The sequence below is a fragment of the Phoxinus phoxinus genome, assembly GCF_949152265.1.
Source record: "Phoxinus phoxinus genome assembly, chromosome: 2".
Lineage (NCBI taxonomy): Eukaryota > Metazoa > Chordata > Actinopteri > Cypriniformes > Leuciscidae > Phoxinus > Phoxinus phoxinus.
Genome location: NC_136877.1, coordinates 17420428 through 17435413, shown reverse-complemented (window position 1 = coordinate 17435413; position 14986 = coordinate 17420428). Strand labels below are relative to the sequence as shown.

The following is a 14986-nucleotide window of genomic DNA, read 5'->3' as shown; positions in this document are numbered from 1 at the left end:
TTTAACAACTGCTGTTTGAAACACCATGGCCATGGCTTTAGGGACCTTGATGACAAGTTTGTGATAGTGTCATTGTTATCAGTGTTTTCACAGCTCTGTGTGTGCAGGTCAGCTGTGATCCACGGTATAACATTTAGAGCATCATCATATCTGAATGACAGTGTGTGTGTGTGTGTGTGTGTGTGTGTGTGTGTGTGTGTGTGTGTGTGTGTGTGTGTGTGTGTGTGTGTGTGTGTGTGTGTGTGTGTGTGTGTGTGTGTGTGTGTGTGTGCAACTGCAGCTGATCATGCTAGACCAATGCAGGCCACTTGCAAATTTTCACCCTGAAGTCAGGCAGGTAATAGGCCATAATTTACCTATATGGTGGCTTCAGAGAGATCTGCAGCAATGTTTAGTAACATAAACTTAGCATAATGGTTTTGGAATCTATCTATCCATCCAATCATCCAAGTTTAAGTGTCAACAAGCTGTCTATGTGTAATGGGACAAGTTAGGTGATAGATTAGTGATAACCTTGGTTAGAACGGGTTAAAAATTATAACAACCATATACCATTGTTTTCTAGCAGGCATGTTTAAAAATCTGTAACTGTCACTGAGTTACATGGCTGCTGCATCATATTTATCCTTTTGCAAATGAAACCTCCGATGAATTGTTTGTTGTAACTTGTTTTAAGTCAAGAAAACCTAACGTTTAATTAATAAAATATACGTCGATTTCTTTTTGACACACACACACACACACACACACACACACACACACACACACACACACACACACACACACACACACACACACACACACACACACACACACACACACACACACACACACACACACACTGTTTATTTGGTGGTGGGGCAAATCTGTTAAAATCTGAACTTGTTTGTTTAGTATCATGGAACCTCTCTCTCTCTCTCTCTCTCTCTCTCTCTCTCTCTCTCTCTCTCTCTCTCTCTCTCTCTCTCTCTCTCTATATATATATATATATATATATATATATATATATATATATATATATATATATATATATATATATATATATATATATATTAGTTTAATAGGCAGATCATATTGGCAGTGACAGTAGAATTACTTATCGAGATAAAGATAATACAAGAGATGAACGTCTGAAAATGTGCTCATGCAATAGCCTACACTGCCTGCGTATATGCAATGCACTTATGTGGACATGAAACATGAAGCTAAAGAGAGAGAAAAAATTATCCGCAGAGTAGCCTTGCACATGTTAAATGAAACACTGTAATTATACTCCCCTCTTCAGAGTCCAGTACACAATTGTAATATGACAATATTTACGCAGACACTTATGATTGACATCACAGCAGACCATAGGGTCACCATCTCTCCACCAATAAGTGGCGCCATCAGGGTAGTGGGCGTGTCCTTTAGGGCTGTATGTTTGGTTGTGCTCGCTGAGAACTTGATACAGTGTTGCAGTAAATCAGACTGAGCTACAGTAACAGCGTTGAAATTTGTCACCCTGTTGCAAGTATTTTTGGCTAGTGATACAAGCGATCGATATCACTGCCGTCTCCCGTTTGGGGAAGAGTTGAGTTGTTGAGCAAGGAAGTACATCGGATCGTTTTAAAGGACAGTTTCAGAGAGAATCGACACACATTTGACTGGAAATGTCTGAAAACAAACCGAATGATGATCCGAAGTTATCCACGACGGACAGAGTGGTTAAATGTAAGTAGAAATCCCATGTCACTCAAGACCGATCTGGCTAACGGACTATTTAAAGTGAGAAAACATTGAAATATGAGTGTATGCATGTACCTGGAATGAACAGTCGTCCTATGGTTTGGTAATGCTCGATCATAGGCTGTGAGATCTGCCCATGGTCAAATGGGTGGTAGACGGGCTGTATTGGTAAAAGTAGGAAGTAAAGGTAGTTGTAATAATGACAGTTGTTGCATGTCTTATTTTTTCCAAAGAAACGCAATATTAAGCCTGAATTTTTAAGTCAACAAAATGTTTTTATATTTGTAACAGTTGTAGTTCGTGAGTTTTAATGGACGTGTTGTTGCGCGCTGGATCTTTTGGACAAAATGTAGATATTGCACAATACTGACTGACAGCTTGAAGGAGCCAACGTAACACTGGGTTTATGAATTTTCTGCATGCTCGTTTTAACTGCCTGATGATCATTTTGGACATAAGGCAGCATATGACAGGTTGGGGCCCCTGACTGTTTGGAAACAGTCCCTTTCCGTGTGGCTCCTCTGTGCATTCAGTGCAACAGACACACTTGCCGTCATGTCCCATTTGTTCTTCCTCAAGTCAATTGCTATCATTATCATATTGTTATTACTGTCATTGCTGTGGATCTCATTTTCTGACACACAGCACTACCAACCAAAACACACGAAGAGCAATACTATTGCACATATCCTATGAATAGCTATTAACTTATGGCTTGTAATGGTTTTTGCATCACGCATAACACTGCAGCAGATCCAGCTGTAAGGGATCACACAAACTCAAAAGCTCGGACAACTCCCCTCTCAGCCATAACCATACAACAGCCTCCTACTCCCAATGAACATGCCCTCACTGATGTGATTCAGTAGCCAGACTGAGGTTTTATAAGTGTGGGGATCTGATATGAATTGATTGCTCTCATAAAGGAGCCTGGGCTGCTCAGATAACTCATTTACCCCACCCCCCTCCATCAGCTCGTAGGGTGGCCCCTGTGAAACATCAGTTTCCTCTCACTGGTTAGAAGATGGAAAAGGCAAGGGCTGGGAGTGCCTTAAGAAGGAGTTGCACTTAAATGTTTAATGAGATTATTGCACAATGTGTCAGCTTGATAAGGGACATCTAAGTAATGGGAGCTCCAGAAGTCCTTACTGCTCAGCTATGGTGTTAAGGGGCTTAAGGCAGTAGGTTTTTAGGTTAGGTCAGGACTGTTTTATTATCATACGACTGTATGAGACATAGTGTTTATGCTTTATTTTTTTATTTTATTCAGTATGTTGTTCAGCCTTAAATATAGGTGATATAATACAATGCATAGCACAGCTATTTCTATTTATTTTTTTATTCAACACATTCGACTCCCATGTTTTAAGTGTCAGTGTTTTCTAAGTTTAATATGTTGTTCGGGAAAGTCCAATCTGTAAGCACTGCATCATTATTCAGATATTGTCTATTCAGCTGCCACAGCTTGGCCTTTCTCATGTTTATGGATTTGTTTTGTCTATTGACAATTAAAATATCCATAGCTCAATCTTTAACATGTTCACAGCATTAATAAAAATCCTTTCCTAGTGTTTGCATTTTTATTTTTACTGTAATAACCCAAGAAGGGCTTCTGGGCCAGTTTGATCAGATAGAGAAGCTGAATTTAAGTGAACAGTTTAGCACTGATGATTTCTTTTGTAGCTTCTGACTGAGCAGCGCTCAATCAGATAGATCTATTATCTGCCATTCGCTCTAAGCTGTTGAGAGATGAAGCTTTTAGTCGGGTGTCCTTGCTTTTAAATGATCCTCACCAGGCAAGTAGCTTTTATGTAATGTTGTGCACTGCTACTTTTTCACCCACCACTCCTAATGCTAATAGAGTCGTTATGTGTTCAGAGGCTGACTGACAAGGAAAGAGGTACAGAAACAGACATACGCTGGTAGAGACACTTCCATGGTCCTTGGGTGTGACTCACTGTGGGGCAAATTTCAATATACAAGCTTGTTGTTCATTTAGACTTTGTTTAGTTTTTGCGCTCTGTTAGCCCATTTCCAACAAAATGTTGTTGGTTCTTGTACTGCAAAAATGACAAGTGACTTTACTAACCAAGAGAATGTTTTAAAATCCAGAGTAGTTTTATTCACTATCACTCTGCAATTGTCAGATATTGCAAGGAATAATATTCATTGCAATCAATTCACACATATGATATTTGCTAATAATTTTTTTTTAAAATTTTAGACAAAAAAAAAAAAAAAAAAAAAGGATGTTGCAACTGGTTCATATTGCCACATTAGGCATGCATCGATATAACAATTCTGGCCAATACTAATAAGCCAGTAATCTTATACTAAGCCATTCAATCTTATAATGACCAATAACCGATAAATGGCCAATATTAAAACTCAATAAAAATATATATTTAATAATATACTATTAATAATACTATTTTGTTAAAAAAAAAATATATATATAATAATAATAATAACAAACTGTATTATATTAGTTTATACAAGTAAACTTTTGAATCACAACATTATAATATACAGTATGAAAAAATATATATTTATTTTGCAATTAAATATAACACTTAACAGTTCCTAAAAAAAATTGTGTATTTTTTTAAAGATTAAGTGAGCATTAGATTGTGGCTCAGGTAATCTAAATGTAAAAATAAGAAAAACCTGATATGAAATATTGGCTAATGATACATTACAGAAATACTCATTATCAGCTGTTTATGATACAGATATATACTACCATTTAAAAGTTTGGGGTAGGTTTTTTTAATCAATTGACCAAAAGTGACATTTACGACTTTTACATTGCTAAAAAAAAAGAAGTAAATACTGTTCTTTCAATGTTCTGCTCATCAAAGAGTCCTTTAAAAATGTGTTCTGTTCATCAAATAGTCCTTTAAAAAATGTGTTATGGTTTCCACAAAAAAGGGAAAAAAATTAAGCAGCACAACCATTTTCAACTTTGATAATAAGAAATGTTTCTTGAGCACCAATGCAGTATTAGACTGGTTTCTGAAGGATCATGTGACACATGTGAACTGGAGTTATGGCTTCTGAAAAATCAGCTTTGCTAACACAGTTTTAAATCAAATTTAAAATATACATTCAAATTAATTAACAATAACTTATTTTAAAGCTGTAGTATTGCACTTTTGCCTCTCTATCGCCATCTTGGTTTGAAACATAAAATTGCAATTAATTGCAGAGTTTTTGTTTGTTTGTTTTTACATGGGTTGTGCTTCAGCTCTTCTCTCTGCGCAGATGAATCTGTGATCACCACATCAGAGCAGATCTGGCATTGTATATTGACATGACAATTAGAAGTACATCCTACTTGGCATATATCTGATGAAAAAAGTGAACTGAACAAGTAACATATCTGCTGCTTTTGTTCTATTTTTTTTTTAAAAGCTTACCAACCCTAAACTTTTGAATGATTGTCTATTTTGCATTCCTAGCCACATCGGTTAATTGCAGTTTACAGATTTTTTTTTGTTTTTTTTTTTGGAAAGGGTTATCTAGTATTGTTTCATGTTAGTCTCTCAGTGAGGGATTGTTATTTTAAATCTTGGTACGGTTATTATATCCAGCCCTTGGCTTCTGACATTAGTGGTTCCTGGTTTGAAACCAGCTATTTGTAAGCGGTGGAAAAGCGCAGAGCAGTTTCAGATTGGACTGGCTTCATAATATAAGACCAACAGATTCCTCCACAAACAGCAGGTTTAATTTAAAAGTGTGCTTCAGTACAAACAAATCTTCACAGATTGTTTCAGGAGTATCAGGCACAGAAGTAGTAGAATCTCTTACTTTGTTTTCAGTGATCACTGTTTTTAAGCATTCCAACAACTGTGTACCATGAAAGGACAAGATAAGATGGTGCCTTGTTTACTTTTCACATTTCTCTTTACTTAGGTCAGGGCTGGATTATATTTTTTTTTTAGAGTATTCCACTTTGATAAGGTTAGCACAGGTTGTCTGGAAAGTAGACAACATAGTTTTTTACTTCTCCCTGTGATGTCCATCTAAACTCAGCGTGAGACCATTGTCTGCTGGTTTTATGCTGCAGTTAAAGACGAATAGCATGTGACATTTGACTCTTGAACGGAGGCGCAGGCACTGCACACAGTGAGGGGGGGAACCACCATCCCGGTAGCTGATCCCTGCTGGATAGCTGAGTCATTTTTAGCAACAGAACCTTAAGTAACTTGACATACCTCAATGTTGAGACACCTGTAGAGAAACCCCCCCTTCTGTTGACTTTCACTCACAAACACAGTTCTGCTTTCAACTTTTTATTCTGCACCTTTAATATATGTGATCAAACCAAGTTTTGCTTTAGAGAAAGAGGATGTTATATGCTATATATTTCTGTATTAAACCTTAATACAAACCATTAATTGCGGGAACAGACCCTTGTGTTAGTTCGCCTTATATTCTGACTACCAGTATCCTGTTAGATACTCCTTTCAACTTTGTCTTTTTTTTCATGGGAAATGTCAGTCACTTCTTTCATCTTTGTATTGTTATGTCACTTAACAATAAATAAAGAGTGTTATTAAAAATAATTAATATTTGTTGGGAAAGTAACAAACAAAATACAACTGATATCAATGTCTGATTGACTTTTCAGAGGTGGCGACTACTCTGAGACTTCAAAAGAATTCAAAGGTTTTTTCCCTCAACCTATAAGATATCTAACAATCCTTACGTTGAATGCCAGCGTTGCCTTAATTTTGTAATATTACTTATTTTCAAAATACATTATTTAAATACTGATATTAATTTCTTTATTTTTATGTTGTCTTTTGAGTTAAACTCATTTTATTGCCAAAAAACGTTCCTAGTTGCCTCAATTGCCAACACAATCTCATGCCACACTTACGCTGTTTTAATGCTCTTTAATGTGGCGTGACAGATCGCCGTAACTGCATATCTGTTCACACAGCAAAACGGAATGTGAATTACTTTACTAATAGTTATATTTTCAAAATGATCCTGTAGCAGACAGACATAAGCCATTTTAATAAAAATAAAGGTCCATGTTTTATAAAATGTCTACAAATTTACGAATAACGATCTGTCCTTCGCGGTAGGGATGGGCGAGGTGGCAAAAATATAATATCACGATTTTTTTCAGGAAAATCACGATTTTATCACGATTCCGTTTCATGCTGGTTTTACTATTTTGCAAGTGACTGAGCATTACAGCCAAATTAATGTCCCTATTTTAAAAACAAAGCCTTAGGTAACAAAATATAAAATAAAAAAGAATGGCAGACAATCAGACCAAAGTGGCGAAGATAAAAAATATTTGTCATTATTTTCTTTGTTATTAAAAATTAGGAACAAAGATACACATACACAACTTAATATACAAATGAAATAAACAGTGCTTTATTTTTTCAGCTACAGTAGGTGTATTTAACCGCATTGAAGAAAGTAATTAAATGAACAAATATGAAAATAAAACACAACATAGACTTCACTGTATTGTACATTGATTCATATTAAAGCTACTATTAAAGTTCTCAGTCAAGAGTGAGTGATTTGCTCTTTGTATTTTGTTGTTTTATTAACAGGGATAGTTCTCCCAAAAAAATTCAATTGTCATCATTTACTCTCTCAAGCCGTTTCAAACCCGTATACGTCTCCCTCTTCTCTTAAAAAAATAAAAGTTATTTGGAAGAATGTGGGTAACCAAACAGTTGATGTACCCCAGAGACTTCCATAATAGTTTTTTCCTACTATGGTAGTCAATGGGGACCAGCAACCGCCCGGTTAGCCACACTCCTCAAAATATCTTGGGGTTATTGTTGCATAAAAGTATATAGAATCATAGAAAGTGTGTTATTTCATCAGTCAATAAACGTACTGTCAAACATTCACATCGGGACATCCCTAGTTACGACTACCCCTTGTACTGTGTCCTTTTTGATGTGAAGGAGATCCTTTGGGTGACAGTTGCTCAGAGGCGTCAGCTGGGTAGGTATATTGCTTGAGATCTCCACTTACCTAGCAGTCAGTGGCAGGACAGTTTCTGCAAGTGTAGTGTCACAGCGTTTTCATGTGGTGGAGGTGTTGGAAGTTTGTAACACTCTTCCGCTGCTGTCAGAGATCCATGGGAAGGGAAGGAGAGAAAAGAAAGAAGGTTGCAGAGCGAGCAGCATTTTCTCTGTTGACACTTTCACCCAATGACAGCTCTCTTACTCAGTCACTGCAGTTCCAAAACAGTCCAACCTCTGCTGTGTTTCTCTAAAATAGATGTACCCTCTCCTCACCTCTATCACAGCACCGCCAGAGTGCACTCAACATGCACATGGTGACCTCGGCTCACTCCCACTCAAACCAGTGTGCACTTTTCCACCCTAAGCCCTCTAGTAGAGCTGGACATAATACTGTACCTTTCATCCTGTTTTTGGCCTCAGACAGAATGCGTGAGGAGGTTTTTCCTCAGGCAATACATAGTCAGCCCAGGGGTCCTCCAGCGAGAGGAGGTTTGTCCATCTGTTCAGGCTGGCGGGATGGAGAATTGTGTGTCTGAAATTGCTTAGCTGCAGTACAAATTCAGAGAAGAGCGCTTACAGTCACCGCAGTGTCAAAAAACATGTTATGTACCTCCCAAATGTGTTTGTGTTCTCACTAATGCTAGAGATACTCCTCCTGAGTAGGGTTGGGTTTTATTCGATACCAGTACCCACTCTGTATTTTTTTAAACGCTTCCGGTGCTTAAACGGTTCTTGAACCGGTACTTAAGAAAACGAAAACCGCACACACTTTGTCAAAAAATAATACCCTTTTATTTACAGGGCCAAACTGGACACAATAATAACTTAAATATTTAAATATTTTCTGTTTTCCGATTAAATGAAAAATTGCGCCGTTTAATAGGCTACTGATGTAAAACACTTAAAGGGCACCTATTATGGAATTTTGAAATTTACCTTTCATGTAGTGTGTAACATAGATCTAAGTGAACAAAAACATCCTGCAAAGTTTGAAATATATGAAAGTGCACCGTATATAAAGTTATTGTCTTTCAAAAGTAAGAGTCGACTCGGAGTCATTTTTATGAATCGTTAGAAGACCGAAGCTTTTTCTCTGACTAGATGACGTCAACTTGTCAAGTTATTTGAATACGATACGCCCACTTATTGCGCTCCAAGCCCAGGGAAAATATCATGGCGACGAGACGCTGTGTTCTGAAGTGCGACCCAAAAGCCAACTTTTTTCATCTGCCCAAGGAGGAGCATTTGAAGACTAAGTGGCTACAATTCATATATACAACTATACCACAGAAGTATAGTCCGAGCCTTGTGCTTTGTTCGCGCCATTTTGAAGACGATTGCTTTTTAAATGCAATCAAACTTGGATTTGCGATTTTGAAGGAAGGTTCATTTCTAAGTGTATTTGCGTCAGCTTCCTCCTCCGTATCACAACCTGTAAGTGTTATTAATAATTGTTGCATTTATGTTTTATGTAGCATGCTTATTAATTATTTTGTTTAGCCGCGTTTCCACCGCGGGAACTTTCCCCAGGAACTAGGACCTTTGGGCTGGTACTCGGTGTGTTTACACCGCAGGAACCAGGGTCTAAATGAAGTTCCAGGTAAATATTTCCCCCTCAGAAAGTCCCTGCTGGCGAGGTAGTACTTTTTCAAAGTTCAGGAACTTTCGGGGGTGGGACTTGTGCGCTGAATGTGCTGATTGGTTGTGTTCACGCCGCATATTGACTGGAGGACTCCACGCAGCATTCTATTTAAAAAATCTATTGCGGTTCGTGGCTTCATGCATTAAGAGTTGTCTGTCTGCAAATATGGAATTTAATTATAAAAAAACACTGGACCGACGACGAGGTTCAGGCTTTATTACGCGTATTTGTGTAACAGGACATTTTCTGCGCGTTCGGCCCAGCCATCTCACATTCAATGTCCGCAATACATCACAAACAACTGCAGCACAGTTTGAATCTCCTCCATACTTATTATAAATGTGGCGCTCAAAACTGATTACTGTCCGTCGCAGACTGGGAGAAGTCGCGCGCAGTTTATAATCTTCCCGGTCCCGGTACTTTAGACCGCGGTGTAAACGCAGAAAGTAACCGGTCTGGGGCAAAAAAAAGTTCCTGGGACAAATTGTTCCGGGTAATTTCGGTGGAAACGCGGCTTTTGTTGTGTAAACACCGTTTAGCTTCTAGGTCTTCAATGACAATTGTATTGAGATATGTGAAGTGTTTGTCGTTGTTTTTGGAGTTGTCTTAAAGAATAGAGTAATACCTCATAGTAACGTAGCCTAACTGCATTTTTTTTTTTTGTAAAAACGTTGTTTATGCATCGGGCTAATGCAAACAAAGACTGATTGTGCTTTTACAATATGAACTCTGGGCTATGCTCGCTATAACATAACATTAAATTCTTTATCTTATTTTTTGTTTTTACTAGGGGTGTGACGGTTAGTATATAACCGTGAGACCGACGGTTATAGTTAAACACCGTCATTAGAACTCTATAACCGCCAAAACCGTGTTATTAAAATATTTTTTACAAACATAAAAAAAAAAAAAAAAAAAAAAAATTTTTTTAGATAGGATCATAATATGTGCAATACATCGGGAGACATGGTTTTTACCACTTAATGAAGTTTTGTTTTGTAAATCGTCAGAAATTATTTTTACCACTTCATATAAGTTTTGCTTTGTAAGCCTTTCCTTAAAGCGAATTTCGTTTTGTACAAATTGTACCTTAATTTTAATAAATGTTTCATCAACCAATTGCATGTATTTAATAATATAGCAGACAATATAATAACCGTGACATTGAGGCGCCGGCGCGCCGCGTTCACTTGCATTGCATTGTGAACTAGAGCGCATCTCATCGTAAATGAATGAAACTATGCCTGCCTCATGCATTAGCATTAAATATCTTTGCTACATCCTTTCTAGACGGGTGCGGCTTTGAGAAATCTTGGAGATCTCCCTAATAAACGGAGGTCTGAAATATCTGCCCCTTTCCCGATCAGAGCGCGCGCATAAACAACGTTTGATTTGACACGGAGTTAACCCGCTATCTCCAAGAAGAACCAATTGACTCTACGGCTAATCCACTAGCATGGTGGGGAGACACACGCTATCCGCTCTTAGCAAAATTGGCACGTAAATACATGTGTATTTGTGCTACAAGCACAGCATCAGAGCGAGTGTTTAGCACTGCGGGTAACATAGCCACCCCTGTCAGATCGTCACTAAAACCGAGTAAAGTGAACATGTTGGTGTTCCTGTCACGGAACTTTGAAGTCGAAAAAGATTAGGAATTTAAAATGTCATTGCACTTTTTTTGTTTCCTGTATTTAGTTAGTTTAATTAAGGTATTATCACAACAATCGTTGTTCGACTTTTTTTTTCTTTGATAAAGGTATGTAGATTTTATCATTTGTAATTTAGGCCTACTCATTCATTTTTATGCAGCTCTTATATAATTTAAGCAGCCTACGTTTTTAAAAGGATTTGTTTAGTGTGTGTGATTTATTTAAAACAAAGCATGTTCATTGCTTTTTTTTTTTTAAGGATTTAAAAAAAAACCCGACGGTTATGTTACGAACCGTCACATTTGACTCACATCATAACCGTCATCACCAATTCTGAAACCGGCACACCTCTAGTTTTTACTACAAACTACAAAGCAGTATAATCACTATAATCATTATTATAACACGATTTAATTGATAAAAGCATCATTGTACTCCGTCTTAAACAATAAGTATTATCTCTGTAAACACTGCTGGGTCATCTGACCAATCGCAGATTAGCGTCGCGCAAAGGAGGGGTTTGGAAAAATTAGTCGTTGAACGAATCATTTGGGAGTCGGTGAGCAAATCAGGTAAAAATAAATGCATATTATACGAAAACAAAAGTGTTTTTTGACATTGCATGCACGTAAAACTGTTGTTGGGGACTCCCTAAACAACATTAGGAACATTTTAAATGTCATAATAGGTGCCATTTAAGTTAAGATCAACATTTTGTCTTCACATATTATGACTTTTACTTTAAGCAGAGAAATATCTGACACTGAGCAGAAATATTTAAAGGGCACATTATGCAAAATTCACTTTTACATGGTGTTGTCAGTGTGTGTTGTCAGTGTGTGTACACAACCACCCTATAATGATAAAAATCCAACCAGTGGGTTTTTTTTTTATCCCCATAAATCATAAGCACTGTCTCAGAACGAGCTGTTCTCTGAATCAATGCAATGTGACGTAGAATTGCACAAGCTCCGCGACTGTTGATTGACACTGCAGTTTGAGCATAGACCCGCCCTGAGTGAGCTGGACACAGTCCGCCATTGTTTCGACACTGGAGCAGCTGTAGAATGTCCCCGAAAGCAATTGAGGTGTTTTGTTTTTTGGGTGTTAGAATAAACATAGCCGTCTTCATTTAACTCTCGTTGTTACTCGAGGATTGATCAGTACAACTTTTCTCGTGATCCAGCTTACATTCTCCGGAGCGACAGGACTAACGTTACTGATCACGGCAGAAATGCAAGTGAGAGCGAGCACTTTATGACAGCTCGAGCTCATCGATTCGTTTTACAGATTACCAGTTTATAAAGCACCCACTGAAAAGGTGTGTGTATATATTTGTTTACTGTTAGTTGTAACGAGCATTTTGTGTACTTCTCTGTGTAATGTTATGTTCCATGATAATGAAAGGGAGAGAAAGAGAGAGTTTGTGGATAAGACTAACGCGTGACATCACATTCGCATTCTCTATAGCCTCGTGTAAAGAAGTGTTGGAACTTTGTTAAAACATTTTGTTTGTGCACGTTGTCACACTCGCTGTTGAATGGCAATGGTGTTTGCTAGCCTACTTGATAATATGCAATATTTGCAGTTGGCATTAAGGCTTACCCGAAGAGGAATGGCTACTGTTATCATCATCTGTGATGTCGCAACCCGATCACACTAAATGTGTCTCTATAGCACGCAGTGTGTTTATCATGTAATTTATACGCGAAAATGAGTTTTTACATGCATAGGATACGCATGGGTTGGTTAGGGTAGGTTTAGTAGTGGTGTGGGGTGCGTGTGTATTATATGTTTGGGTAGAATTAGTGATGTGGGATGCGTGTATTACACGCAATGAAGTGCGTATCAAATGCATGTGAAAACTAATTTTCGCATATACATTGCACGACACTGGGAGCCTGCTGAACTTGAACTTAAGTCAAGCGTGTCAGAGATTCAGGGTTCTAATCCGCGTTCGTACAGGTTTTTTTTTTTTTTTTTCATCAAAACCGATTATGCTCATCAGTGGTTGTATATCAAGCAGGGACACGTTTGTGTGCATTATATTTTGTGATTTCACCGGAACGAATAGAGAGTCTCCGCAAGGGATTGAAGTGCGCGTCCGAATGAATACAGCGCGGTGTGCGTGAGCCACAAGAGAGAACACTGTATACGTGCCACTAATCGCAGCGGCAACGAGCACTTAAAAAATCACATTTCAGCGCTAGATCGTTTCTTATTTAACAAACAAACTACATGAATGCTGGTTAACTGGAGATGTTTTATTTATATGTATTGGAACATTGGTGCCGTGAGATGTTTTACAGGGGGCAGTAAATAAAGTCAGGCACCGAAATCGGAACCGGTTTACGTCGGAACCGGTTCCCTATTGGCACCGCGTTTCGGTACCCAACCCTACTCCTGAGCTCATATGAAGTATGCAGCATCACTGCAGATTTCAAAGCATTTGATGCTTTTCATTGTCTCTCCATCCCAATTAGTATACTGTCCACTCAAAAATAGTATCCGAGTTTAGAATTAATGTATCCCAATTCACTCAACAGCTTAAAGGAGAACTCCGGTCAATTTTAACATTGAGCTCAATTTTTTGTAAATTTGGAGTGCTGTCAATACAGAGAACAACAACAAAAATCGGTGTTGCCTACACCGTGTTATCCTCTTTTTAAAATTTGCACCCTATTGACTTGAATGGGGCAAATTTTAAACCTGCTTTTATTTCTCTTATCATCCTTGATGTGTCATTACAAGTGCCCAGCCATGTTGAGTGATTCCTTCAGAGTGAACACGGTGAATCTGACTGCAGTAGATGTGAAAGATATGAATAAAAATGATGTTATTTCAGATGTAAAAATAGGATAACGGGGTGTAGGCAACACCGATTTTTGTCGTTGTTTTCTGTATTGACAGCACTCAATGTTAAAATTGACCGGAGTTCTCCTTTAAAGCTGTTAGTAGCTGTTTGACTACATATCTGTATGAACCAACAGCTCTGGTAACTATAGTGACAGAATCAAAGATGGCAATGTCCATAACACCGGGAAGTTTTATTGCAAAAGGCCTTGATCCTGTTATTAAATAAATGAGTCCTGTCGTGGTGCGAGTTCATCCAAGATGAAAACAACAACAAAGCCTTTAATTGTTTATCTCTGTGAATAAACAAAACCCGTGTAACACTGGACTTATAAACAACTTATTAGCTCGATCTTATTGTTCACTTGTAACCTATTGATGTCAGACAAAAACGGCTTCAAAAGAATCCTCTTTTGTTTATTGGTCAATTACTTTTTTATTTGCTGTTTTGATCATTTCAAAACTAGTGCAATCCACTAGTATTTAACTGTCTACTTCATACCATAAAGATTGTGTACTCAGCCTTGTTGTTCAACCTATTAGTATGTCTCTGTGGGGCTAGCATGGTTTTAACGGTTGCAAGAGCTAGAATGTGAGCTAGTCTATGCCTTTCAGCCTGAGGCTCTTCATAGTGGTTTGTGTCGCCCTGCAAATGACATGGTTGATTTTGCCTTTGGTACCGAAATCCCTCATCCCTCATTCCACAGCCACCAAGACCATATGCATACCATGACCCCTTATTAAATTATGTTGTCATTACTTTAGCACAGATTATTGATAATAAGCAAAGGAAATCAGAAAGCCTGACCATACTATGGACCATTTGAATGGATGAAAGTGTTTTAACTTCACTGGATGTAATGGGATCTATCTCATACTTTTTTTTATTACACCTTGCTATCCTTTTAACAAATGCTACCCTGATGATTGCTGGGAATTCTGGGTAAATGGGGTATATGAAAATGTCCTGACAGAGCTGGATTTAATATTGCAGAATGATATAAGCCTGGTAGACTAGCTTCTTCTAAAAGTCTTCACATGAATGGCTCATACAAATGGTGAATGCAAATTATTTCAAAGGAAAGAACATTTGGTTTAGCTCT

General features: G+C 37.8%; 1 protein-coding gene across 8 annotated transcripts in view; it reads left to right on the top strand.

The window, feature by feature from the left end:
- Positions 1 to 1342: 1342 nt before the first annotated feature.
- LOC306993670 (protein phosphatase 3 catalytic subunit alpha) overlaps positions 1343 to 14986 on the top strand; it is a 165447-nt gene continuing 151803 nt past the window's right edge. For 7 of the 8 annotated variants that reach the window (XM_079603646.1, XM_079603643.1, XM_079603641.1 and 4 more), the window contains exon 1: positions 1405 to 1713. In XM_079603646.1, the coding sequence (XP_079459772.1) occupies positions 1653 to 1713 (61 nt within the window). In that variant the 5' untranslated portion in view covers positions 1405 to 1652. Of the gene's footprint in view, positions 1714 to 14986 lie in introns of all 8 variants that reach the window. The other variant, XM_079603645.1, reaches the window with a different exon arrangement.